We start from the raw sequence: 27,687 nt of genomic DNA on the forward strand, positions 1-27,687 counted from the left end.
CCTGTCTCGAAAAACCAAAAAAAAAAAAAAAAAAAAAAAAAAAAAACAAAACCTTTGTATACTTGATAGAAAGGACAACTCTAAACAGTTAATTCCTTTAACACTTTGAGACATCAAATCATTAGCATTTTGTTGTTTAAGCAGTGAAGCTGCCTTGGACCATGAATCCTGAAGACAGCAACTGCCCAGGTGACCTCATAGTCATAAAAGAAGGAGCAGAAGTACATTTGCATATCCTGACCACCTGTCAGGATTGAATGGACCTACTTGTATGGGCTATCTTAATGTCAAAACAATTAAGTAATCACATGCTGAGTTGGAACATGCAAATATGCCTGTCAGCTACTTTGAGCAACCTACAACTCTCTAACCATCAGACAAGGTGGAAACAGGCTCACATCTTGTGGCCTCCACAGGACCTACCGAGGTAGACATAACCATGGAAACCGGAACAGCCCCAGCTGTAGCATGCACCATGTACAGCAGCATGGCATGTGGTGGCAGCACACACCATGGAAGTCTTTTGAGATGGCCCAAACCAGAAAATACACTACTCTCCTTGGACATCCCTGCACTCCTCACAAACAGGGTGGTTATGAGGTGTATTAAAGTGCAGAGCCTGTGGTAGATTCAGACTGCTGTTTACCAAGCTGCCAGTGCTACGTTTCTTGAGGTCCAATCCAAAAAATGAACAGGTCTCCATCATGGACATACTGATGTTCCTCAGAGCCAGGGTGATTGTACGCTACCACTAACACCAGTCTGGGATATGCTCTTGTTGACCAGAGACAAAAAGATCTTTTGGCTGGGCAGGGTGTCTGGGGACAGAATCCACTGGAGCTCCAGGTCTCTGCATATCTCTGTGCCCTCAGTGAAGGCACTTTAGGTATGACCATCACACCTGCAGGCTGAGGGCAGCTGCACAGCAGTGGTGGCTCCAGGTGGAGAAAAAAACAACAACAACAAAAACCCACCCTACAAGCCACCCTACATCTTGAATCAATCTTCAAATATTTTTTAAAAGGTTCTGATAACAGAAGTTACAGATGTGCCAGGGCACACTTACTGGAGATAGAGCCATTCTCTCTGCCACTCTTCCCTGACTTTCTAATAGCAGGGCCTCACTCCAGCTCTGCCTTGGGTTGCAGCAGCTGTGGCATCCATGTCTGAGGCTCCTCCTTGGTGACTGCAGACCTGTGATGCAGCCTGCAGCAGGATTCCCAGAGACTCCACTCCTCTGCCTCCCCTTCTAGCCCCCTGCAGGAGCCCTGTGTTTTACCCATCTTAACTCAATCTTGTCCTCCCTTCATTTTTTGTTTGTTTGTTTGCAGGGAGGGTGAGACAGGGTTTCTCTGTATAGCTTTGGAGCCTGTCCTGGCACTTGGTCTGTAGATCACGCTGACCTCAAACTCACAGAGGTCCGCATGCCTCTGCCTCCCAGTTCTGGGATTAAGGTCATGTGCCATCACTGCCTGGATCCTCCATTTTTTTTTTAATGTAACAGTCATTCAAAGGAAGAGTTAATGAAAAAATTTTCATGTCTGGTTATAAAAGTGAAGGTCACTAATACCGATATGATTGTAATTCAGGTTTAGGCTATGAGTGTCAACCAATACGAAACACTTATTTAATTTAGAATCACCCAGAGTCTCCCAAGTACCCGTAAGTATAGTGGTCTATGATAATTTTCTTCTTTGATGTCACCACAGATTGGGAATTGATTTTGATAATTATATAAAATAAAGATATGAAGCTGTAATTGTAGACAACACGCTACAGATCTCTCATGATCACTTTGACACAGTTTTACACAAGCTGTGAGACACCTGGACACTGTAAAGCATAGCTGTAGGGCTTGCTATAGATCCACCTCCTACGTATGTAGTTCCTGCCACTGCTGATCCCACTGTCACTCAGGTAGGTATGTTTTCCTTCTTCTTGGGTGGGAAACCTAAAACAAAAAAACAAACAGAATTTCTGCAGAGTCGGCCACTGCTTGTTTATAGTACAGATCACAGAAAGGCAGAGTCTATGAGGAATCACCAGTGACTTTTCCATTCTCAGGGTTCCATTTGGTGACCACACCTTTGTCACTCATCCATGTTGGACCCTGTACTGTGTGTACAAAGTATTTGACTGGTGCTCTCTGCCATGTTCACATGAACTTCATTCAGCCATGGTAGCATCCAAGGGTAGTTTTCGATTCTATCTTGAAGAATTTCTCACATGTATGAAAGGGGGAGAAAGTGAACTTAGGAAATTGCTAAAGGATTTTTAATGATGGACGTTCACTGTTCCAGTGAAATGAGTCTATTCAAAATGGCTATGCTCACATCCAAATGCTGTCCTAGGTGCTCTTTGATGATGAAACTTTAGAGAATGTTCCCAATGTTCCTGGAGTCTCTACTCCTGTGACAGGTACAGTTGTGCACACAGCTGTCTGACAAGTCCTGTCCAGCAGTTGTGCAGTGGCTTCCTGGGGTTTCAGAGCCCTTAGTGGCCATCAGCAGTTCTGCATACATCCCACAAGGGCAGTTATAAGCAAAGAAAGATTTCCAAGTGCTGAGAGCAGACAGCGTCTACCCCAGATGCCATCATCAGGCTAAAGATTTGGAGTGAAACAACACTAGGTGACTCTGACAGATGTAAATTTGCTGGGATGTGGATTACTGGGGACTGGCTGTTGCATTAACACACAACCAGCACCAAGGCTCACCTCCAGCCCGAGGGTTTATTTTTCTTCCATACCAGTACAGTTGGCTTCACATGACTCAGCCTTTTTTCTCTCATAGCCACAACTCACACACATCACAATACATGAACACAGAAGAAGAAAAGAAGTCTGAAAACATACAAGTTGTTATATTCGGTGTTGTCTGTCCACATCCAAGGGTGGTGTGATGACTCTCTGTGCAGGCCGATCCAGGGGTCAGAAGGTCCTTTGTATCTCTTCAGGAAATTTTGTCATAAAACACAGAAAACAAATATATGTGTCTCTCAACATCAGATATCATTGAGTGTCTCCAAACTACAGCCTCCTCTCAGCATGGCAGCAGGTTTGAAGTGAGGGTCATTGACTTTGGATTCTAAATAACTCTCAGTTCTCAGTGGATATATTTTCCAGCCATAATCCACAGTACACTAACAACAACCCATCCTTCTGTGGCTGAGAAAGTCCCTTTTTAAGCCTGTATTTACAATTATTAACAGTTGTCTCCTTAAGTTTGCAACACTCTCCAGCTCAGGCAAAGACTTACATGACTACCATGTTTCTCTATCAAATATATGTCTGGCCATGCAGGTTGACTATTAGCATTACAGGAGAGAATGTCTTTGGAGTATCTCAGGGTGACAGCCAGATGGGTTACTATCACAAATGGCACATACTAATATGTGTCCCCCTGTCCCCTGTATGCCTGGGGTGGAATCCCTCATGCTGCAGCCTTAAGGTCCCTATCTCAAGGCAGTAAATATTAAACAGAACAAACAATAAACCTACTTTGATTATTTCTTACCAGTTCCTCTTGGTTGTCAAATCGAGCTAGTTGGGCCTCTGTGCAATGCAGTAGTTCTGGCTGAATGTATGGTTTCTTGTGTCTTCAGAAAAATAAAAACATTTATTTCCAAATCCAATCCATTTTCTTGGTCAAGAAGCATAGGTATTGTTGCTTGAGACCTGTTCTGTCTTTCCTGCTTTTGTAATGACAAAATAAAGAGAATTTCTCTGGATTTAACTATGGACAAATAGCAACATACAAATATGGCATGGTCAAATAGGTTTTTTGATACCAAACTTTGATTAAGGCCTCCCTGTTATCATATACACATACATTAAATCCATATGAATATATACTGGCTCTCATTAGAGGCTGTCAGAATGGCAATTATCAAGAAATCTCACAGCAGATGTCAGAACTCTGCAGAATTAGGGGCACTAATTTATTGCTGGTGGGACTATAAACTGATGCATCCAGTATGAAAACTCCTTTAAAAAGTTACAAAGAGACCTTTTGTGACTCAGCTATGCCACTCCTGGGCATATATGAGAGAACACTACATCATAGCACAGAGACCTGCACATCCATGTCTTCTGCTGCCCCATGTACAATAGTAGCAAAATGGACCTGACCTAGATGTCCATCAACTGATGCACAGATAATGAAAATGTGCTACATGTGTAAATCACAATGTTATCCAGACATGACAAAATTGAACCTTGTAGAAAAGTGGGGGATCTATATAGTATAATATTAAATAATGTCACACAAGCTCAGAAGAAGATAGACCCCATGCACTCCCTCATATGCTTGTCTCAGCCTGTGATACACAGTGTGAACAGCTGTGAGTGTGGGCATGGTGTAACAAGTAGAAAGGAGAACAGAAAAGGGTGATATAAGGTGATGAATGAGGACAGGATGCAGCAAGGGCACATAAGCCATGAATAGGGCTATAAAGAGCATTGTTTTTCTAGTTTCAGCATTGCTAATGTTTTTTCTCATTGTGGTCAATAAGTGTATAAAATGTAAATATAGTGAAAGTCTAAAACTATAACCAGAGCTCCAAGGCTCCAGAGTGGCTTTTCTAACTGGTGGAAGTTCAGTGAGATTCACAGAATTTGAGAGTTGGCCAGTGTTGTAGTGGCTATGCTAATGGAGCAGTGTGATGTGTTAATTTGTGAGTCTATCACAATAGAGTGATTGTGTGTGTATGTGTGTATATGCATGTGCGTGTGTGAGCTCTGAATGTGCAAGCTTTCAGAGAATTGCTTAGAAAACCAACAAATTTTTTTATAACTTTGCCTTCTTCTTCCTTTAACACATAAAAATGGCTCTTTTGAAGAGCTACTGAGCCTAGACATAAATGATTTCATAAGAAATATTAAATACTAGACATAACACACTTATTTTTGGTGGAGGTAGATTTGCTGTAGATGTTCCTTGTTCCAATACTCAGTACCAAGAGGCTTTAATGACGGGGACAAACACTGAGGGTGACAGCCACTTCTTTTCTAGTCTTTGCAGAGATACATAATAGTATAGGTTACACTGACTAAGTCTTACTGGCAAATTTTGTCCATGTTTAGACTTGTGTATGATTCACTGACATGGTTAAAGTTGATTTAATTTTGTTTATCGAGACAGGGTTTCTCTGTAGCTTTGGAACCTGTCCTGGAACTAGCTTTTGGAGACCAGACTGGCCTTGAACTCACAGAGATTCGCGTGCTTCTGTCTCCCGAGAGCTGGAATCGAAGGCATGCACAACAACTGCCCAAAGTGGATTTTATAAAACAGTACCATGGAACATTTATTCCAGCTATGGCAGGAAAGTTGTACAAGATTTTATCACATTATTTAGAACAGTCTAAAAGCTTGGGAATCACATATTTCTGGAATATTCTATTTAGTATTTTAAGACCATGGTAGAATACATTAATGGAAACCATGAGTCATGGTTGGGATGAGATATCCTGTACCTTCCCCAATCGTATTACTCTTTACTGCCTTCAGTGCCCCTAGCTACAGCAGCTTCCTTGAGGCTCCTCCTTCGGATTTTCCTTTCCTTGTCGTCTGCATTAAATCATTCCCCAGGTAGACATATGTCTTCTGCAACTCTGTCTAGAGGTTGCTAAATGACATCTTCCTAGAGATGCTGAGTCTGGCCTCCTGTGCACACCACAGCTTTTTCTGCTAATTTCTACCAAGTTCCCAGAGAACAGGAATTTCCAGTGTGTTTTCTCTTAGCCCTTCCCACAGTGCCTGGCTCACAGTGCTCAGTAAGAATTGGTGTAGGAGGTCCTTCTGTTTATGTGTTGCTTTCATTGATTGAATAAAGAAACTGCCTTGGCCTTTTGATAGGGCAGAATGTAGGTAGGTAGAGTAGAGAACTGAACATGCCTAGATCATGTTTCCTTTCTAGTTATTTTTCCTGTCTTCCCTGAGCTTTGTGACCTATATGTAGTTTCCAATCAACATTTAGGACCTTAGCCAGATTTAGGAAAATGTTGGCAAGGAAGACCAGGCCAGAAAGAGGTCTAGGAAACCTCAATCTTGGAATAATATCTGTACCTGAGGCACTCAGCAGTTATAGATGCCCACATATGGGTAGCCCGTAGAATCTGATGTCCTCTGATAAAGGTAGGGAGTACAGGTCCCTCATTCAGAAAGAAACACAATCCATTTGTCTTCTGTTGAGTATCTTTTCTTTTTGTCCACTTGGTCTCTTTGCATATAGATTAGGATCTAGAGAAATTAAGGTTCAGGCAGGGTAACCAAGATCTGGAGAGGCCACTATGCTTCCAGAGCCACTCTTAGGGCAGCCATATTTGCTTTTTTTTTTGTTCCATGGACCTTTGGGGATTCCCTTTTGAGGTCTTTTATACTACACAATGGCTACGTCTCTTGGCAGACATATGACATCTTACATTGCCAAAATATTTATTTATTTATTTATTTATTTATTTATTTATTTATTTATGCTCATTGTGAGGTGAGAGCCCCCTCTCTCTATTAAGGGTCCCATGGACATGGCTATGACAAGGGAATAGCAGCTGTCTGTGTCCACTGGAAGGGCTTTGCCCTTCTCACAATGAAGGGCTGGGTTAAGGGCAGAAGCACAGCATTTTATGCAGAAGCCCCTCAGGTGAGGGACTGGACCCAAACCTTGGAATCCAAGCTGAAATCTGGGCCCCAGCATAGCTGTTCTGTCCTTGAACAAAACTTCTCTCATTCCTCAGGTCTGGTGTTGGACTGCACTGACCACTTTCAGACATGCAGAGGCCACGGAACCCAGGTGGGAGGTCAGAGACCCCTCATCATGTTGCAAACAGTGTACTCTCACCCCAAATGAGGGGGCCAGGAGGACGCTTTGTGAACTTCAAATATTTATTGAGCCACACAGACTTGGCCAGGGTCCCACACTCTTGGGAGTATAAGTCTAGAATCATTCACAAGCTGAGTGAGCAGAGACATTTTAAAGACAAAAACCACAAGATTGGCACATTCCACTAGCCTCAAACACTTAGCAAGTCCAAACTTTTATATCTCATTGCACTTCTACTCGGTTGGAACAGCCATTCTGAAGTCATGGAGCTTTGGTTATGGTTTTAGAATTTCACTGTCAATTGCATGTTTATGAACTGACTCACCACTAAATAAGAAAATCCTATGGCAGAGCTGAGAACAGAAAAAACGATTTTCTTCATAACTTTTTTCATGACTCATAGGCCCTTTGCCTGCATCCTGTCCTTCCTTGTCACCATATGTCACTGTATTTTTCAGGATTCTCTACAGTAACAGAATTAATCTTAACTTATAGAATTAATCTTCTCTGTCTATAGGAAGAGTATTTATTATAATGACTTGCAGGCTGTGATCCAGCTAGTCAAATAATAGCTGCCTATGGACAGAAAGTCCAAGAATCCAGAAGTTGTTCAATCTATGAGACTGGATGTCTCAGATGGTCTTCTGTAGATGCTGGAATCCCAAAGAAGTAGGCTCTAATGCAGTGGTTCTCAACATCCCTAATGTTGTGAGCCTTTAATACAGTTTCTCATGTTGTGGTGACCCCCAATCCTAAACTTCTTTACATTTTACTACTTCATAACTGTACTACTTCGTGACTATAATTTTGCTTGTTATGAATCATAATGTAAATATCTAATAAGCAGGATGTCTGAGATGTGACCCCCAAAGAAGTAGAGACCCACAGGTTGAGAAACGCTGCTCTAATGCCAGTGTAGGAATGGACCTGCTAGAATGAAGAAAGGAAGCAGGCAAACAGCAAGCCCTGCTGTGCCTGTCAATCATGTCACCAAGAGCCCACCCCTCAGCAGGGCTGATCCACCTAAAGCCCTGCTAAAGAGGCTGCAGGAGACAATCTTTCTCTACTGAGATAATGTGCTTTTCCTTTTCTGGAACTCCACTCTGTGGTCACCTGTGGAGCTGCAGCCAAGCAGTCTGTGAATCTCGCTGGCTTTTCTGAGTTCTAAATCAGAAGATCTGAGCTTCTCCATGCTTTGATTCTCTGTCTCTTTAGGACACTGGCCAAAGCCAGACTTTTTCAAATTTTTTTTCTCTGGACCCACCTTGCTGCTTGCTGCCATGTGACTCTCGTTGCTCCTCATGGTGTTTGACTTAACAGGCTATTTCTCTTTGTCTTCCCTCCTTCCTTTCAGTTATACATTAAACAAAGACGTCCTTTGTATTCAGAGCATTAGAATTCTCACAGAGTCTCTCATCTTTAATCAGGCAATGTGCCTCTCTTACTATCAATGTCCCAGTAATAACCTGAAGGCTGTTTCACCCCTGAAAGTTGTTTCTTTACCCATATATGGAGCTGTTCTCACTTGTTTTTCTTACTATTTCTTTAAAATTTAAATTCAAGGTGTTTATAAAGGAAAATATTAAGTATATACACACTAGATTAAATGGTATGATATATTTTGTCAGCACTGACTTCTCTCAAAGAACTGGGAGTTTTAACAAGAGTAATAAAAGAACATGGTATCAGCTACAGAATATTTTACTTACATGAAAATCATCCACATTCCTCACAAACTTGCCTCTTTGCTTTGTATGAGCACTGTTTTCCAGGATACCGAATATTCTTTACTAAAACAAGCAAGTGCACAAAGAAAAATTAAAGTAAGGACAGTGGGAATAAAGTAATAAAAAAGAGTGAAACAGACCGTTTTCAAAATCCAGAAGACAGGTTTTTTTCTGTAGACTGAAACACAAATCCCAGAAGATTTTTCTTTTCCAAAATTTACCGCAAACCAGAAATGCCAGAGAACTTGCTGGAGTGGGGTTTAACCTCCACTGCACCTCCCCTCCCCACCTTCCCTTTGAATCACACTGGATCTGAAAACCCCAGGCCCCAGCCCACAGGGAAGTTCTTTAGCTGTGCACATTGAGAGCTGTGCTGTTAGAATTTCCTTTGTTCTGGGACATAAGGAGCATGGTCCACAGCAACTTCCTGTAACTCATCAGAGTGCATATTACCGTAAAGAGTAGACTAGAAAGTGAAACACACACACACAGAAACACACAAATAAACACACACAAACACACACACTGCAAAGACACCAAAAAATAAAGAAAACCCCAACTCAAATGAACCAACTCTCTGCTCCAGAAGAAACTCAAGACAAATGACAGACTTTCACACTATTACCATCCCACAATGCACGCTGGCCTCCCTCTCACCCAGGACCGGTGACTCCTCTCAGCTCCTCTCTCCCTGGCTCTTACTCTAAACTCCAGCTCCTTGGCTTTCTTTTCTCAGCCTCTCAATCCTACATAACCCTGCCATTTTGGCCATGCTCTCTCTTTATCTTCCTCTTGATCCTCCTCTCTCACTCTCCTCTGCTCTTTATTCTCTCAAGACCAAGTTGAATCTGCTGGCCAGGTTAGGTCTACTCCTTTCTCTCCCCACTGTGGACTCTTCCAGGTGTCTCTGGTGCTCTTCCTCATATCTACAATAAAACCTTCCCCTCAAACCTACCTGGAAATGGTCATGTCCTCACTTTATTCATTGATCAAACAAAAGCTATGACTCGGGCCTCATAATTAATTCGCTGTCCATTTCTCTTGCCCGGTTATACTTAAGCACGACATAGTCCAAAAGAATTACTACTATATGAGAGGCCCCCAAGCATCTCCTCTACTGCAGGGAGAGACCCACTGTGACAAACTAACTTTCATAAGCTTCAGCTCCTCTGTGATTCCTCTGTGAGGCTCCTCTTGCCCTTTCACTTTGATTCAGATTGCATTCAATGCACACCTATTCATCCCTTCTGCAGGAGCTCTTCTGTGATGACTCTGACTTCAGCAAGCACAAGGAAGACTTGGCTGTCTCTGTAGCACTGACCTCTCAGCTACAGGAAGACAGAAATTGAAACTAAAGAGTAAGAATTTCTGTTCTCAGTCCTCGGCTGTTCCCAATAAGCCCACTTATAACTGGATCCCACTTGTCAGGTGGCTTGTTAACTTCACCCGTTGGAGTAGAACAGCCACTCAGGAAGCACATGAAACTTTTTGTCTATCAGAGAAATGGAATCACAGATAAGAAGGGGAACTGAGATAGGGGATGAAGTGTAGGAAGAATCAGCCTGCCTCCATCTTAAGCTTAAAAGCCATCTTATAACAAAGACAAAATAGGTTCATACCTGTGTATGATTAAACCTCGCTTTTCATTGATTGGACTATTCCCACCTGTAAACCTAGCTACAAATGGTTCTGTACTGTCTGTTCCAGGAATGGCAATCGTGTCTTTGTTTCCAAACATTGTTTATAACCACCTTGTAACCCTACCTTTGTTTTACAAGGTTACATGACCACCAATTTTCCACCTTTTGACTCCCTGTTGCTAATGACTACATTGATATGCCCTGTTTTTCAGTCATGTCTCTCTTTCAGGAGCCTGTGTTGGACTCTTGTGTAATTTATGTTCTGCTCCTGTAACCGCACCTTTTTCACCTGTCATGTCCACCATTTAGAAACTCCTTACCCTGAGCTTTATAAAAATCCTGCCTCTCTCACCTCCCATGTTGACCTCTCAAACCCCACCTCAGGGGAGGCAATACATGTACACAAATAACTAAGCCTGCTTTAATTGATTAATTTGGTCATGAAGATTTGGGTCAGTGATATTTCTCCCCCAGTATTTGGGTAACATGTACTGTAAATAAGATAATTAAAACTGCTAAACACAAAGTAATTTCAATATTAAAAGTATTTACATATTTGAGAAATAGTGAAATAAAATCTGAAATAGAATGGATTGAAACAAAGGGGGCACTAAATGAACTATGAATAAAACACAGAGTAATGTTATTTTAATGAATGATGTGATTGTATTCAGGTTTATGATGTGAGTACAAACCAATATAAACACTTATTTAATTTAATTTAAAATAACCCATAGTCTCCCAAGTACCCTCTATCATAGTTTTTATCTCTGATGTTAGCAAAGATTGTGAGTTAATTTTGATAACTTCATAAGTTAAAGAAATGAAACTGTAATCGTAGATAACATGCTACAGATCTCTCATGATCACTTTGACACACTCTCTACACAAGCTGTGAGACTCCTGGACACTGTAAAGCATAGCTGGTGGGTTTGCTACAAATCCACCTCCTACGTATGTAGTTCCTGCCACTGCTGATCCCTCTGTCACTCAGGTAGGCATGCGGTCCTTCTCCTCGGGTGGGAAACCTAAAACAAAGAACAAACAAAGATCTGCAGGGCCGGCCACTGTATTCCCCCATCAATGATATCTCACTCGTGTCCAGGGCTTGTTTATAGCATGAATCACAGAAAGGCAGAGGCCATGAGGAATCACCAGCACTAGTGTTACACCCAGTGACATTTGCATTCTCAGGGTTCCATTTGGTGGCCACACCTTTGTCATTCATCCATGTTGGACGCTGTACTGTGTGTACAAAGCATTTGACTGGTGCTGTCTGCCTTGTTCACATGAACTTCATTCAACCATGGGTAGCATCGCAAGGGTTGTTTTCAATTCTATCTTGAAGAATTTCTCACATGTATGAAAGGGGGAGAAAATGCACTTAGTAAATTGCTAAAGGTTTTTTAATGATAGACATTCACTGTTCCAGTAAAATGGGTCTGTTCAAAATGGCTATGCTCACATCCAAATGCTGTCCTGGGTGCTCTTTGATGATGAGACTTTAGAGAATGTTCCCAATGCTCCTGGAGTCTCTACTCTTGTGTCAGGTGCAGCTGTGCACACAGCTATCTGACAAGTCCTGTACACCAGTTGTGTGTGGCTTCCTGGGGATTCAGAGCCCTTAGTGGCCATTAGCAATTCTGTCTGCATCCCACAAGGGCAGTTATCAGCACGGAGAGATTTCCAAGTGCTGACAGCAGACAGTATCTACCCCAGATGCCATCATCAGGCTAAAGATTTGGAGTGAAATATCACTAGGTGACTCTGACAGATGTAAATTTGCTGGGATGTGGAGTTACTGGGGACTGGCTGTTGCATTAACACACAAACAATGCCAAGGCACACCTCCAGCCCAAGGGTTTATTTTTCTCTCATACCAGTACAGTTGGCTTCACATGACTCAGCCTTTTTTCTCTCATAGCCATAACTCACACACATCACAATACATGAACACAGAAGAAGAAAAGAAGTCTGAAAACATACGAGTTGTTATATTCGGTGTTGTCTGTCCACATCCAAGGGTGGTGTGATGACTCTCTGTGCAGACCGATCCAGTGGTCAGAAGGTCCTTTGTATCTCTTCAGGAAACTCTGTCATAACACAGAAAACAAATATATGTCTCTCGACATCAGATACCATTGAGTGTCTCCAAACTACAGCCTCCTCTCGGCATGGTAGCAGGTTTGAACTGAGGGTCATTGACTCTGGAGACTAAATAACTCTCAGTTTTCAGTGGCTATATTTTATAGCCATAATCCACAGTAAACTAACAACCACCCTTCCTTCTGTGGCCTAGAAAGTCCCTTGTTAAGCCTGTATTTACAATTATTAACAGTTGTCACCTTAAGTTTGCAACACCTGCCAGCTCGAACAAAGACTTACATCACTACCATGTTTCTCAGTCAAATATATTTCTGGCCATGCAGGTTGACTATTAGCATTACAAGAAAAAATGTCATTGGAGTATCTCAGGGTGACAGCCAGATGGGTTACTATCACAAATGGCACATACTAATATGTGCTCCCCATGTCCCCTGTATACCTGGGGTGGAATCCTTCTTCATGCTGCAGCCTTAAGGTACCTATCTCAAGGCAGTAAATATTCAACAGAACAAACAACAAATCTACTTTGATCATTTCTTACCAGTTCCTCTTGGTTGTCAAATCGAGCTAGTTGGGCCTTTAGTGCAATGCAGTAGTTCTGGCTGAATGTCTGGTTTCCCAAGTCTTCAGAAAAATAAAAACATTTATTTCTAAATCCAATCCAGTTTCTTGGGCAAGTAGCATAGGTATTTTTGATTGAGACCTGTTTTGTCTTTCCTGTTTTTGTAATGACAAAATAAAGAATACTCCTCACTTCTCTGGATTTAACTATGGATAAATACAAACATATAAACATGGCATGATCAAATAGGTTTTTTTATACCAAAACTTTGATTGAAGATTTTGTTATTATGTACACATACATTAAATCCAGATGAATATATGCTAGTGCTCATTAGAGGCTGTCAGAATGGCAATTATCAAGAAATCTCACTGCAGATGTCAGAACTCTGCAGAAATAGGGACACTTATTTATTGCTGGTGGGAGTATAAACTGATACATGCAGTATGGAGGCTCCTTTCAAAAGTTACAAACAGACCTTTCGTGACTCAGCTATGCCACTCTTGGGCATATATGAGAGAACACACATCGTAACACAGATCCATGTATACTGCACATTCATGTATACTGCTGCCCATGTACAATAGTAACAAAAGAACCTGACCAAGAAGCCCATCAAAGATGAACAGATAATGAAAATGTAATGTATGGATAAAGTAGAAAGTTATTCAGAAATAAAGAAAAATTAAAACTTGTAAAAAAAAAAGTGGGGGATCTACAAAGGATAATATTAAACAATGTCATACAAGCTCAGAAGAAGAGAGACCCCATGCACTCCCTCATATGCTTGTCCCAGCCTGGGATACACAGTGTGAACAGCTGTGAATGAGGGCACAGTGTAACACGTAGACAGGAGAATAAGGAAGGATGATGTAAGGTGCTGAGCAAGGGCACATAAGCCATGAATAGAGCTATAAAGATACAGTGAAAGTCTAAAACCATAACCAAAGTTCCATGGCTTCAGAATGGTTTTTCTAACTGGGTGGAAGTTCAGTGAGATTCACAGGATTTGAGACTTGGCCAGTATTGGAGTGGCTATGCTAATGGAGCAGTGTGATGTGTTCATTTGTGAGTCTATCACAATAGAGTGATTGTGTGTGTGTGTAAGCTCTGAATGTGCAAACTTTCAGAGGGTTGCTTAGAAAAACAGCAAATATTTTTCTTTCGTAACTTTGCCTTTTTCTTCCTTTAACACATAAAAATGACTGCATGGCTCTTTGAAGGGCTACTGAGCCTAGACATAAATGATTTCACAAGAAATATTAAATATTAGACATCACACACTTATTTTTGGTGGAGGTAGATTTGCTGTAGATGTTCCCTGTTCCAATAATAAGTATCACCAGGCTTTAATGACAGGGACAAATGCAAAAGGCACTGAGGGCGACAGCCACTTCTTTTCATCTGAGTGTTTGCAGAGATACATAATAGTATAGGTTACGCTGACTAAGTCTTACTGGCAAATTTTTTCCATGTTTAGACTTGTGTATTATTCACTGACGTGGTTAAAGTTGATTTTATTTTGTTTATCTAGACAGGGTTTCTCTGTAGCTTTGGAATCTGTCGTGGAACTAGCTCTGAGAGGCCAGGCTGGCCTCAAACTCACAGAGATCGGCCTGCCTCTGTCTCCCAAGAGCTGGGACTAAAGACATGCACACCACTACCCTAAGTTGATTTTATACAACAATATCATGGAACATTTACTCCAGCTATGGCAGGAAAGATGTACAAGATTTTATCACATTACTTCGAACTGTCTAAAACTAAAACCTTGGGAATCACATATTTCTGGAACATTCTATTTAGTATTTTAAGACCATGGTAGAAGACATTAATGGAAACCATGAGTCATGGTTGGGATGAGATATCCTGTACCTTCCCCAATCGTATTACTCTTTACTGCCTTCAGTGCCCCTAGCTGCAGCAGCTTCCTTGAGGCTCCTCCTTTGGGTTTTCCTTTCCTTGTCGTCTGCATTGAATCGTTCCCCAGGTAGACATATGTCTTCTGCAACTCTGTCTAGAGGTTGCTAAATGACATCTTCCTAGAGATGCTGAGTCTGGCCTCCTGTGCACACCACAGCTTTTTCTGAAAATTCCTACCAAGTTCCCAGAGAACAGGAATTTCCAGTGTGTTTTCTCTTAGCCCTTCCCACAGTGCCTGGCTCACAGTGCTCAGTAAGTGTTGGTGTAGGAGGTCCTTCTGTTTATGTGTTGCTTTCATTGATTGAATAAAGAAACTGCCTTGGTCTTTTGATAGGGCAGAATGTAGGTAGGTGGAGTCGACAGAACTGAATTCTGGGAGAAAGAAAGCAGAAAGAGAGAGCCACCATGGAGCTACCAGGTCAGACATGCTGAATCTTTCACAGTAAGCCATGACCTTGTGGTGATTCAGATTAATGAAAATGAATTAAAGGAAGATATAAAAGTTAGGCAATAAGAGGCTAGAGATAATGAGCCAAGCAGTGATTTAATTAATACAATTTTTGTGTGATTATTTCGGGTATAAGCTAGCTGTGCCAGACAGAGCAAAGGAGTCCCGCGCTCCTTACAACAAAATGTAACTGACAGTGTGGATGTGGACAGAATGCTGCAGGATCTGGAGATGTCACTCACCTGACAATGACAGAGCAATAGAAAGTGCAATCACAACTGCAGTGAGGATGGTGATCACTGCATAGCAGCAGTAAAGCCCAGCAGGAGACACGGGGGAGCCGAGTCTGAGACATTTTTCTTGGAGCTTTTTACCTGTAAAATATAAACATAAGAATGCCAACTTGGAGAATTTCTTAAGAAAAAATAAAGAAACTTAGCACAGACATCCACTTTACAATTGCCTACAAGTATCTGAAAGAGTGCTGCAAACCCCTTTCAAAGAAGGCCCTGGTCCATAAAGGATGGCCATGGTGGAAAGAAGACTAGAGATGCCAGAAACACAACTTCCCAGGGGTCTTCTAGTTACTAAAACTGGTGGTGAATCACGAAAGAGCAGAAACCTAAAGGAGTGAGGATCACAGTGAAAGACAGCACCAACAATCGGCTGGATTTCTCTCCAGAAAGTGCTCCGGTTAGGAGTAACAGAAACATTAGGGAAAACTCAGTGTAATTAGACCAATTAACACACCAAGAAAAGAGGAAAAATAGAAATATCAATGCACAGCAAAATTACATGAAAATAGGAATTAGTAGCCGGGCGGTGGTGGCGCACGCCTTTAATCCCAGCACTCGGGAGGCAGAGGCAGGCGGATCTCTGTGAGTTCGAGACCAGCCTGGTCTACAAGAGCTAGTTCCAGGACAGGCTCCAAAACCACAGAGAAACCCTGTCTCGAAAAACCAAAAACAAAAAAAAAAAAAAAAAAGAAAGAAAATAGGAATTAGAGCAACTTCCTCAACCCGACAAAAGTTATCATCAATTAAACACAAAACAATAAATACAACTGCAGTCTGTTTCATTCCCAAGGGTGCAGTTATGAATGCTTTCCCAGCATTCAGGAGCAGGAGTAAAATTTCTGCTCTCTACTCCAGGATGATTTCACAGGAGGTCCAGCCAGGGCAAAGAAACAGGGTCATGAGACTAGAGAATGCCTCAGGAGTTAACATCACTTGCTACTCTTCCAGAGGACACAGGTTCAATTCCCAGCACTCACAAGGTAACTTACAACTGTGTCAACTCCAGTTCCAGGGGACTCATCACCCTCTATAGGTACCAGGCCTTCATGTGTTGAACAAAGGTGCAGGCAAAAGAACCATATACATAAAATAAGATGCTTTTTAAAAGATTTTTATTACTTTATAAATAATACCATTCAAAATTTCCACTTCCTCCCATCCTCCCACTTCCACACTCACCCTCCTCCCTACCCCTCCAGTCCTAAGAGGGGGAAGGGTACCCTTAAAGAAAGAAAGAAGGTTTACACATCTTAGAAACAGATGAAGTGTTTCTCATCACAGATGACATGGTTCTACCATAAAAATTTTAACAAATCTACAAAAGACTACTGGATGTAAAAAATGAGTCTACAAAAATGTATGACACAATGTCAGCATGGTGAATTTAGCTGCATTTTCCTGTCCAAGGGGAATTAATGTCTAAAACAACACCATTTACAATAATGACAAAACCCATAACATATAAATCTAAAAAGTTCATAATCAAAAACTACATTTAAAATTATGAATAAATCAAGACAAGGCTGGAGAGTCAGCTCAGTGGTTAAGTTTTTTTTTGCAGAGAACTTGGGTTTGATTCCAGAACCCACACAGTGGCTTACAATTATCTAGAATTCCAGTTTCAGAAATCTGACATCCTTTCCTAACTTTGGTGGGCACTAGGAATGCATGTGATGCACAGATATTTATGCAGGTAAAACACCCATATGCATAATTTTTTAAAAATAAAAAAAGGAAAGAAATCAAGGCACATAATTGTTGCGGGATATTTGTGCACACTGGCATTCCAAGACTGCCAATAATGTTTAACATTGAATCAGGGGTGTAGCAGGCAACTAGCAGACCAGAATTAGTAGTTGAAGTCTTGAAGGAGCAAAGATATAAATAGAGAGATATTGGAAGGACCGAGAAAGATTCATGAGCCCATTTGGATAAGGAAAGAAGAGAGAGAAATTCACTGGTTGCTTCTACATTGTTTCTCTGATCAATCAGGTTTTCTGGTAAGTACAAATAACACAGTAGTGAATAACTCCGCTGATACAATAAGTCAGATCAGGACAAAGTACTAAGCCCAGGTTTATTCTGAACAAAACATAGCCAGGTAGTCCAGGAAAGAAGACAAGCCACATGGGGAATTATATGGGCCAGACCTTAAATATCCTCAGGGGTGGAGCTGCTACTCGGCAGGTTTCCTTTTGGCAGGGTACAGAGAGGGCAGGTCCAGGGAAGATCCCCAACAGTTTTTACTCTATTATCTGACTCCCAAGTTTTATTCAAAACACAACAATATAAGTAAATGCTATATAATAAAATAAATAAAGCACTCACTATTGCTCATGTGTCAACAAATCCTGAATAAGTTTATGTACGCAACACAGTTTCACTTCCGGGGATGGGGTGTGAGAGTGCTTTCAGAAAAAAAAAATCATAGCATCAAACTTATGAAAATTAAAAAGAAACTAGAAGAGCCAAAAATGATTCTGAAGAAGGGTCGAATTCATGCCTAATCTCATGATTTATGAGAACAGGAACAAAGATAGTCTGGTACTAGCAAAAGACACTAGGACAATTCAGCAGGGAAAAAAAAGGCTCCAGAAATGATACCAAACACTCGTGGTCAACAGATATTTAACAGAGATGAGTGGCTTTTAGACAGGAAAGAATAGGTCACTCCATCCAGTATGTGCTACTGAAACAACCTGTTGTATGTCTGCTAAAAACAGGATTGTAGACCTGAGCACAAAGCTCAATGTTGTAAAGTCACTGAAATTTTATAAAGTGGGGAGAATGTTTGTGAACTTGTTTTGGGCAAAATCCTCTTAGGTTCAAGAGTAAAATCACTGTCTAAATAACAGGAGGTTGATTAATTAGAATGTTGATGTGAATTTAACGCCTTTCTTTTAGAAAGGCAAACTTACGCAGTCACTATGAAGCTGTTTGTCCAGGAAGTGTACAATATGGTGATGTGCCCCCATCCTACCAACATACTTCAGGCTGAAAAGGAAAGCCTGCATTTAAGGTACAAGAAAAAAGAAAAAGAAACCTTTATGTGAATATTTGTAGCAGTTTTAAGGATCACTGTAAAAAAATGGAACATTTACAATCATTCAATCATTCCCCAAGCTGATGACAAGGTAAACAAACCCTCTAAACACAAGAAACAAGTTGGACACAAGCCTGCACTTGCCTAGTTAATTTTTAACTGATTATATACAATTTATTTAATAAATTAATGTCATTCAAAATACAGTGCCAGAGCATTTGCACATGCCAGCAATGTTTGTCACGAGGCACCTGTGCTCACGTTGCATTGATGGCGCCCCACAGCTGCTAGTGGTTCCTGATATTAATGCCAGAGCAATCCTAGTTTGTTCTCCTGCACACTCAGTGCACACAATTCCTGCATGGCTCACCTTCCTACCTCCACCCCTCAAACATACACACATCAGGTTAAAAAAATACCACCTAAGAGATACCTATACACAATCACTGTACAGTAATGCTAGTTATTAAACTAAGATGTAATGACCTGGTTAATTCAGTCTAAACCTTTTTAAGATGGAGAACTACATTGGCAGCAGGTGGTTATATGCATGAGCCAACATTACTGTAAAATAGAAAGTGGAGACATTTACTGATTAAAGTTCCACATAGACCAGCACAATGAGGGACTAGCAATTCATTTTCAAGCTCACTTACAGGTCCACACCTAGTAAGTGGCCAGCTGACTGAACAACCTGTATTCTAGATGGACAAGTACAGTCAGTGGGAAGGGAATGCATGCACCTAGTAGAAGCGTGAGACTGGTCCTGCAGTCACAGCTTCCCTGTGTGATACCATAGACATAGAGAAGATCTTCCTCAACAATATAGCATTTGAAAGACATCTCTAGACTGACATGAACATTAGTGTTAAGTGCAGCTGAATTATGCTAGAAAAAACTATATTCCAGAAATTGAGAAGTATGAGATTATCAATACATATACTAAAATAACCTCAGCACAATTTTGGTATACCACACTAGCAACAGGAAATTCCTTTTAAAAGTGAAGTTCTGGCCGGGTGGTGGTGGCGCACGCCTTTAATCCCAGCACTTGGGAGGCAGAGGCAGGCGGATCTCTGCGAGTTCGAGACCAGCCTGGTCTACAAGAGCTAGTTCCAGGACAGGCTCCAAAACCGCAGAGAAACCCTGTCTCAAAAAATCAAAAAAAAAAAAAAAAAAAAAAGTGAAGTTCTGGACTGTACATACACAGGGCTAACACGTTAGATAATTCAGACTCTTATGCTCACATGATACACATCAAAGTCTCTCAATTATCAAATAACCCATTTCATATTACAGAAGCATATCTTTCTGTATAACAGATACATATTATACTGATGCAAATAGTAAGTAGGCCATAAAATTAAAATGTATCAGAGATAGATTTTTATGTACTCATACTTAGTCCTTTTATATCCTCCGGTTTAGCAAAGGATATCACTAATCTCGCATGTGCACCCCCTCAACTCCCCTATACAGGGGGAAGTGCAACCATTTCTCCGTCCAGTTCAAACTCCTCAGTTCCATCTGGTGAACAAAAAGTAAGCTGGTGGCTTCCATGGAGATTTTTTAAGACAGGATGGATATTTCCCCGCAGTGCATCGAAAATCTCTCCCTAGGTCTCACAGTACACGTTCAGATATGTGCTGCCAGAGACCACCAATCAAGTCCCAAATCAAACTGGAGGTGACATATTTAGTTCATTCATTTAAATGGGTTTCTCACATAAACACACAAAGAGAATTTGAAATCACAACAGCTCTAACACAGGAATCAGAGTACCTTTTAGCAGGGATGTTGGCCGCCATCTCCCTTTCGTTTTTATTCACATCCTAAGTTTCCAGTTACTGAAGACCCATCTACAGTGCCAGAGGGGAGTCTTATGCCAGAACTGGTAGCAATATGCAACCCTCCAATGGAGAAAATTTTATCGCCAAAAGCTTCATCTGAAGCAAAAGATCTGCTAGTCTGCCCCACGGCCATCTCTACTCACAAGTCAGATTTCAGAAAGTAACAGTACCTGAGGTTCATTGTCATCACATAAATGCAGTCATGAACCACAAGGGCTGCTCTCTACTGCCAAGCACACGGGAAGGGGCTCCCCACTGTCCACTCATTCTTCTCAGTGTTGTATCTTTCTACAGTCCTCCGATTAAGTTCTCCACCAACACTGTCTCCTCCAATTGCATAGATATAGTCTTCACAGCAAAGCAAGGGTGGCTTCGTGAGGAAGAGCATTGGTGTCTTTGGAAACCAGGCATTTTGTTGTGCATCAAACAAGTAAAAGCAACACAGTTCTGAAGGCAGTCTGCAGTTTGCTTGTCTCACTGTAATTTGTTTTTGTGTTTTTCAAGGGTACCTGGCCCCCTGCTATGTAAATATCATTATCACGGGTTACAATTGCCCCAACCTTAGGCAAATCAGCTGGCAGGGTGCATAACTTGGAAACCTTTTCTGCCGAGGGCTATAACAGACAGAAGAGTAAAGACTACAAGGGTTTCTGATGATGCTGAGAATGTCCATCAGGATGTCATGGGGCAGTTGTCACTGCTAAGAATGTCTATCAGGAGGTTGTGGGGAAGCTGTATGAAGGCTTCTGGTGGACACAGCAGTGAACTCTTGCTCCACCGTTCTTTCAGCACTCTGCTTTAGCTCTTCACAGTCAAGAGATCAGCTAAACTCATCAACCGAATACAGTTCTCTATTCATTTTTTAATTAAGTATTCTCGACAACGCTATAATACATCCTCTACCTGTAGGAAGCAAGCTGTTTGCTAGAGCTGCTCTACAGTGCTGTCATTTTCTGCCAAGTTCCCCGTGTGTGCGTTAGTTGCCACACCCACATTCCTCAGGCAGACGTGCCTTTGCCTGCTTTCACTTAGTCTACTCATGAACATGGCCCTGAAAGAGAATCCACGTGTCACAAGAACCATTTTATGACGAGGGAACTCAGTGCCCTCAACAATTAACAGTATGTCACTAAACAACTGCTATTGGTAAAACAGGTTCAACTGTTCCAACAAGGACGCAGCATACTATGTATTAATCTGCCTTTCCTCTTGAGTGGATATGACTGTGTTCCACTAATATCTCCCAGAACAGATTAGAAAAGTAGGTCATAATGGAAGGTCAAAGGAATACTTCAGAAATAAAGGAGGGAGTCCATTTGCTGCTATGTGTAGCACTCAGCCAGAACTGACACAATCCTGGAGAATCTTGTTAGAGGCTTACAGTCTTTGCTAGGTCATCCTGCGCTAGAGTTTTCAACAGAGTCTCCAGACATCCTGCTCAAATCTGAAACTGTGCAGCTCATGAATAAAAGGGAAAAATACAAGAGGTAGATTTTGTTGCAACATCTTACGTTCAGCAGGCTTTCTGCAGAACATGTCACTCCACCAGGCTGCATTGCAGGGATGCACGCACAGCAGGGGGCCTGGATCTGGGGAAACCCAAGGCACTAGCTCCCTTCCATGCACCTGAGTTGGGCCATCTTGGCCTACCGCCTGCGCCCACCATGCCCTAATCCACTTCTGCAGCCTTTCTGGCAGCTCCCAGGTGCCCAGGGCTGCACCCATCTTCATCTGGCCCACCACGCCCTGTACATTTGCCTAGTTCTTACACCACTTTACCAGCGCAAATGTCCCCAAGGCTTCTGACTCAGAAGTTCCTGTTCCTATACTAAGCTTAAGCAAGCTTAAAGGCAGTGGGCCACAGAAAAGTCTCCTTCCAGCTCACTTTGAAAAGAAACCCCAACTGCCACAACTTGCTTCCTCTTCTCACCTTTCAACACGTTTCCTGCCAGCTTTTCACAACTTCTTTGTATAATGTTTGACTGTGTTGTGCTTTCATCTTCTAAATTTATAGGTTTCCTTGTGATTTCTAGTTTTGCATCATGTTTTAAAAAGAAAAATCTTTCCAAATCCAAGAAAATAATAATATAAACTCCTGTCTGATTTTAGCTAGTTCTGCCTGATGAGCGGTGTTAGGCTTTCCATGCCTGACTGATTTCTCTCAACCTGTCACCCAGGTCCACCCATGATAGCACCAAAGGCATCACCCCATCGTCTCTTATTGCTGCATTATATTTGGGAGGATGGACCACAATTTTCCCCATTTATTCACTGATAGATGCAGGTTGGTTCCATGTGCTGGTTATTGTGAACAGTGTGATAATACACAATCAAGTACAAATATCTCTTGGGGAGGTAGAGAGGAAGTAGACAATATTTAAAATAAAGTGGTGTCAGATCTGGTGTTAAAAGGCTCAGTAGGATGAGTACAGTTCACAATAACACGGTGTTTCTAAAAATAGCTGGGGTGATTCCTAATATATTCATCATAATGAAACAATGAACGTGTTAATTTTAATGTGTCAATCAAAACACAGATCCTACTCTGACCATGGGCTGTTCAGTCTTTCACCAGCAGGGGGCCCCATTGGCAGGAGAGGGAGCTTGCCAGGCCTTTGTTTTAAGCAGCCCTAGGCTTGGTCTCAGGTCTGGAAGGTGATGAAGAAGCTACCATCTTGGAAGTTCTCCATCTTTATTGCTTAGTCATGGGCTCTCTTAAGGCCTTCATGGTATTTATCTGGCCCCTAATCCCTCAGAAGTACTTGGTTTAGCTGAAAAACAGTAGTATTGTTCATGAGCTTTCCCTTTAGGTATTAGTCAGAGGAGGTGAAAGCGTCAGAGAGGCTGTAGTGAGTTCGAGAGAGCTGGGACCCCAACTTTCACCTAAGTCAGTTGCTTTATGGACTTCTGCCCATTGCCATGAAAACTTGGCTGCAGTTTTCAGTCCATAGAAAAGTCCGAAGAAGGAAGGAAATCTTTACTTTTGTAATTTCTCCCAGAATAGTAGGTGTTTGGGCTACTTTGAGGAATAAGTGACTTGGTGGTACCTGAGGGCCTAGCCACAACTCAAAGCTGGGGACAGCAAAGCAGACGGAGACCTGCTGCTCTACCATAAGGACGGTGGGTTCTTCAGTCTTTTTGAGAATCCTGGGTAAGAGCTGGGGGCACTTTAGGTGTACACTAGATGGCACGGGCTAGGGCTCAGGGATTCAAGGGAGGCCTGGTTAGAAGGCTTTCCTCTTCAGTTTGTCCCCCACCTCCCAGAACAGTAGTTCTACCACGTCAGGGGCCTGTCCACCTAGAGGAACTTAGCCTGATCTCCTGAGGCTGCCATTAGACCATTGATCTAACAATAATTGTGAACTCCATTTTTCAAGAAATACTCTACAAAAATATTAAAGTAGGGATATAGCCATGTCTCAACAATGAAGAGCATTTGCTGCCCTTTTAGAGAGAGGACTCGGTTCATTTCCAGCACCCACACAGTGGCTCACAATTGCCTAAGTCCAGGTCCAGGGGATTCAACACCGTCTTCTGATATCTGTGGGCACCAGGCATGCATGTGGTGCACAGACAAACAGGCAAAACACATATACATGTAAAATGAATTTTAAAAGTTTTAAATTAAAGGGAAAGAGATTCAAAGAATGAAATGGAAACTTTCCAAAATGAGAGTATACGGTTTTAAAACAGCAATCTGCAATGTCCTTTTCCCATCATTCACCATAACCTGAAACTGAAGATGGATTTGGAGGTGGGATCAATCTCCCATCCCCGACCTACTGAAAATCCTGGGATGCAGCACTAGGTAAAGTAGGACAGAGATTGTTCCCTGGTGCCACAGAATCCTTTAAGACCTGTGTCCTAAGGAAAGGGGAGAATTTCTGACAGCCTGGAGGTTAGGGATGAAAAAGCACGCAAGGTGCGCGCGGGGGGGGGGGGGGGGTCTACTGTGGGAGCCCAGAAAAGGAGGAGGGGAGGTGTGACCAGGGGCACTTTAGGGGAACTGGATGGCAGCGACATGCCTGAGCATGCCCAGGTTACTCCAACCAGTCCTCTAGGAATCCGGACACCTACTTTGCTACACAAACTCAGAAAGGCTGTTCAGCAAAGCGTGTATCTGGCCTTGGCGTCATTAAATTCCACTCCTCACTGATCAGTTTACTTGATGATCTTTATGAGATCACTGATGATTTGATTTTATGAACACAAGGATTATTAGTTAAATCAATGATTTAATTGGACCTTCTTGGTTAGGACAATAAAGATGGTTAGGAAAATGGTTTCGGTTATTTGGCCAAGTGTTCCAATAAGAGATACAAAAAAATCAAAAAGAGACTAAAAGTCAGCTTCCCCTTTGTTAGAGGTGAGATTTGCCAAGGACGGAAACTAAGAAGGAAGTTTAATGCACTATCGACCCATGAATTCTGCCCCTGGAAAAACAGGCTGATTATCAAGAAAATTTTGTCCCTGCACCCAAGGTAGGCCAGAGTTCCTTGGTCATATGGCTTATAGAATTAATCACAGGCCCCCGGAGCCACCTTGAAGAAACAAACTTGTGAAAAGAAATTACAGGACGCTATTGTATGTAGGGAAAACTGATGGTTAGCTGACGCTCCTTTTAAGTTTCTCTAGAGTCGTTGCGGTGCACTGTGTGGAGGCAGGAATGGACTAAAGAGCCCATGGTCCACAATCCTAGGGACACACTGCTCTGCCCACGAAGCCCACTGCCACCTTAACCAGGCCTGCCGCCCATTCTGCCCAGGATGTGTCTGTCTCAGGTAAGTCTTTCCCGGAAGGAGCCCCGCCCCAGGTGCACGCCCTGTGCCTGAGGCTTGTGCCCAGAGTGCCTGCACGTAGCCCCTCGGATCTTACCTTCTACCAAACGCTGCTCTTCGTCGTCCCCGTTGATGGTCGCGGGCAGGTTCTCACCTATCACCTCCTGCAGCTCGTCGTCGTTGCTCAGGCACAACAGGCGTCGACAGGCCGCCGGAGTCCTCAGACATGAAGACCGCAGTGCCTGGCTCCCCACTCCGTCACTCACGAGGCTCTCGGGATCAACTCTCACTCTCTGGCACCACCTCTGATCTGTTGTATCCTTGGGAACAAGGGCGGTCCCGGGGCGGAGACTCCCATTAGGACTCCAGCTTCTGGTCAGGCCACGCCGCCCCGCCCCAACCTCAACCTGAACCCAAAGCAAGGATCAAAATTTCTCTACCCCCAACAACAAGCAGGCAAGCAATATGCAAATCGCTCCCGGGGAGCGGTTGTGTAAGTGAATTCCAGGGGCTGAGGTGTAGAATCCACCTGAATAACCACCTTGACTGTTAAGTGAGTTTTTTGTCAGGAGCCTTGGGATCCTTTCAAGCGCCCTGTCATTTGTCATCTTCACAGTTCAGCTTTCTCGGCCTAAGAAGATCGCTTTTTAGTAAAATGGGAAGGGAAAAAATGTAAATATGTAAACCTAGATAAGAGTCCATGCAGACAAGTTCCTCACCTGACCACCTCAGTTCAGGTCCTGCCGAGCTCTCCAGAAGGAAGTCTCCTGAGCACACCCCGGTGATAGGACTTGGACTCAGGAAGAGCGGCGTGTGGGCCAGCCCCTGCACGACTAAAATGATTTCAACAAGCAAAACTGGATGACAATATTCCAGTGCCAACAAAGTTGTAGGGTCTGGCTGTAGTATTTGTTTCAAGCATTATGAGTGGCACGTTTACTTTCTCTCCCTCTCCTTCTCTCTTCCTCTTTCTTTCTCTCTGTTTTGTTTTGTTTTTCCAGACAGGTTTTCTCTGTTTAACAGCCCTGGCTGTCCTGGAACACACTCCATAGATGAGGCTGGTCTCGAATTCACAGAAGTCCACCTACCTCTGATCCCTAATTGCTGAGATTAAAGGATTGCACTACCACCTCTTGGCCTAAATCTTTTTATAATCTTTTAATCTTTTCTTACTCGTGTTATGCCCAAATACGCAAAGTTCCCCAAAAACCAAAATGAAGACCAAGTTCCTTATGTAAAAGCAAAGAGCCTTTATTTTTTGCCAATTGGAAATTTGTTTTCACTACATGTCCAACGTATGGGAATAAGCAGAGAGCCCCGAGCTCAGTTAGAGTTGGGTTTTGTAGTAGTGAAGGTGGGGGAGAGGGGTTTCTGAGGTTCAGGACCCCTGATTGGCTGACATTTGTCGAGGGCTGTCCTGGTGAGTGTAGGTAATCCTATCTACAGGGATTAGAAAGTTAGGCATTTCCTTTGGATCATCTGTTCTTGGATTGTGCTCTGGTAATCTCAGTTTGTGGTCCTTCGGTCCTTCCTGCAACCAGGTATTGCTTCAGGGTAAACTACTGAGACTCAGGCCTCTATTAAATTTACCGATGGCTGAGTCTTATTCTGGCAGGTGATAATGGTTGGAAGTTAAGAGCTTCTTTTGGGGGATCTGTTCATATTTAGCTTATCATGGCTGGCTCCTACAACTCAAAGGAGAAAAGTGAAAGTAGCGTGAAAAATGTGCAGTCCAGGCTGACCTCAGTTCACACACTCCTGCCTCTGCCTCTAGCAGCATATCCTACCGGCCTGTGCCACCACAAAGCACGATTTTTGGAGTTGAAGCTTCTTGATGACATCAGCTGCTCACTGTACTTGAAGAGGTTGAGCAAGGTGCTGGGCGCCCCCTCGCGCTCCTTTTGGGAAACGCGCTCCATAAGGCCTGCCAGCTGTGCCCCACAGCCCACACTTGTATCCCTGTGCTCTCTTGCTCTTCCTCTGCTCTGGGCCCCACATTCACAGCGGGAGAACAGTGCTCAGACGAAGGTGGCCTGCACACGGAGGTCGCCTTCCTCGGGGGTGAATCACAGGTCTCAAAACTCAATCCTCGAGAAACTGCTGGGGTCACAACACTGGGATGCTTGTCACTGATTTCTGAGAGCAGGACTCTAGGAGAGGCCAGCTCAGGTTGGGAAGAGATTTGAACAGGGACACTAGTGCGTGAATGCTCACGATCCTTACCCAGTGGAGGGACAACAGCGGTACCAAGGATAAGGTTGACACAGCTCCAGTGTCTTCCAACAACTACGCCTCATCTCGGAAAACTGCCGTCACCTCAGAGCAAGCCATGTGCGGATTAACTCTTTGGCGGAGGCTGAGCTCATGTTCAAATCCCCCTCACAGGCTGCATCCATCGCCTGAGAAGGAGCATCCCCTGCTCAGTCTCTGAAAGACACAGGATTTCTGAACACAACAGAGGCCATATAAGACTATCCCTTGTGCCCATGAATTCA

At 42.7% G+C, this 27,687-nt stretch overlaps 1 protein-coding gene and 1 pseudogene across 1 annotated transcript; both read right to left on the reverse strand.

The window, feature by feature from the left end:
- Positions 1-10,607: 10,607 nt before the first annotated feature.
- On the reverse strand, positions 10,608-27,111 carry LOC130885868 (C-type lectin domain family 2 member E-like). The gene is made up of 6 exons (XM_057787682.1): positions 26,980-27,111; positions 25,290-25,512; positions 15,468-15,599; positions 12,834-12,916; positions 12,173-12,279; positions 10,608-11,214 (listed from the first exon to the last, which is right to left on the reverse strand). Exons 1-6 carry the CDS (start codon positions 27,109-27,111, stop codon positions 11,070-11,072), a joined length of 822 nt encoding a protein of 273 aa, XP_057643665.1. The 3' UTR covers positions 10,608-11,069.
- Positions 20,036-23,527, reverse strand: LOC130876121 (kelch repeat and BTB domain-containing protein 2-like; annotated as a pseudogene).
- Positions 27,112-27,687: the final 576 nt, after the last annotated feature.

The sequence above is a fragment of the Chionomys nivalis genome, chromosome 1, assembly GCF_950005125.1.
Source record: "Chionomys nivalis chromosome 1, mChiNiv1.1, whole genome shotgun sequence".
In the NCBI taxonomy this organism is placed as follows: domain Eukaryota; kingdom Metazoa; phylum Chordata; class Mammalia; order Rodentia; family Cricetidae; genus Chionomys; species Chionomys nivalis.

What these genes read in the sequence shown, in the direction of transcription:
- LOC130885868 (XM_057787682.1), bottom strand. Translation starts at nt 27,111, where the DNA reads ATGGAGCGCGTTTCCCAAAAGGAGCGCGAGGGGGCGCCCAGCACCTTG. An exon ending in TATTGCTCTGTCATTGTCAG is followed by an intron (nt 12,917 to 15,467) that starts GTGAGTGACATC and finishes ATTTTTCTGAAG; the next exon opens with ACTTGGGAAACCAGACATTC. An exon ending in AACACCGAATATAACAACTC is followed by an intron (nt 11,215 to 12,172) that starts GTATGTTTTCAG and finishes TCTTTGTTTTAG; the next exon opens with GTTTCCCACCCGAGGAGAAG.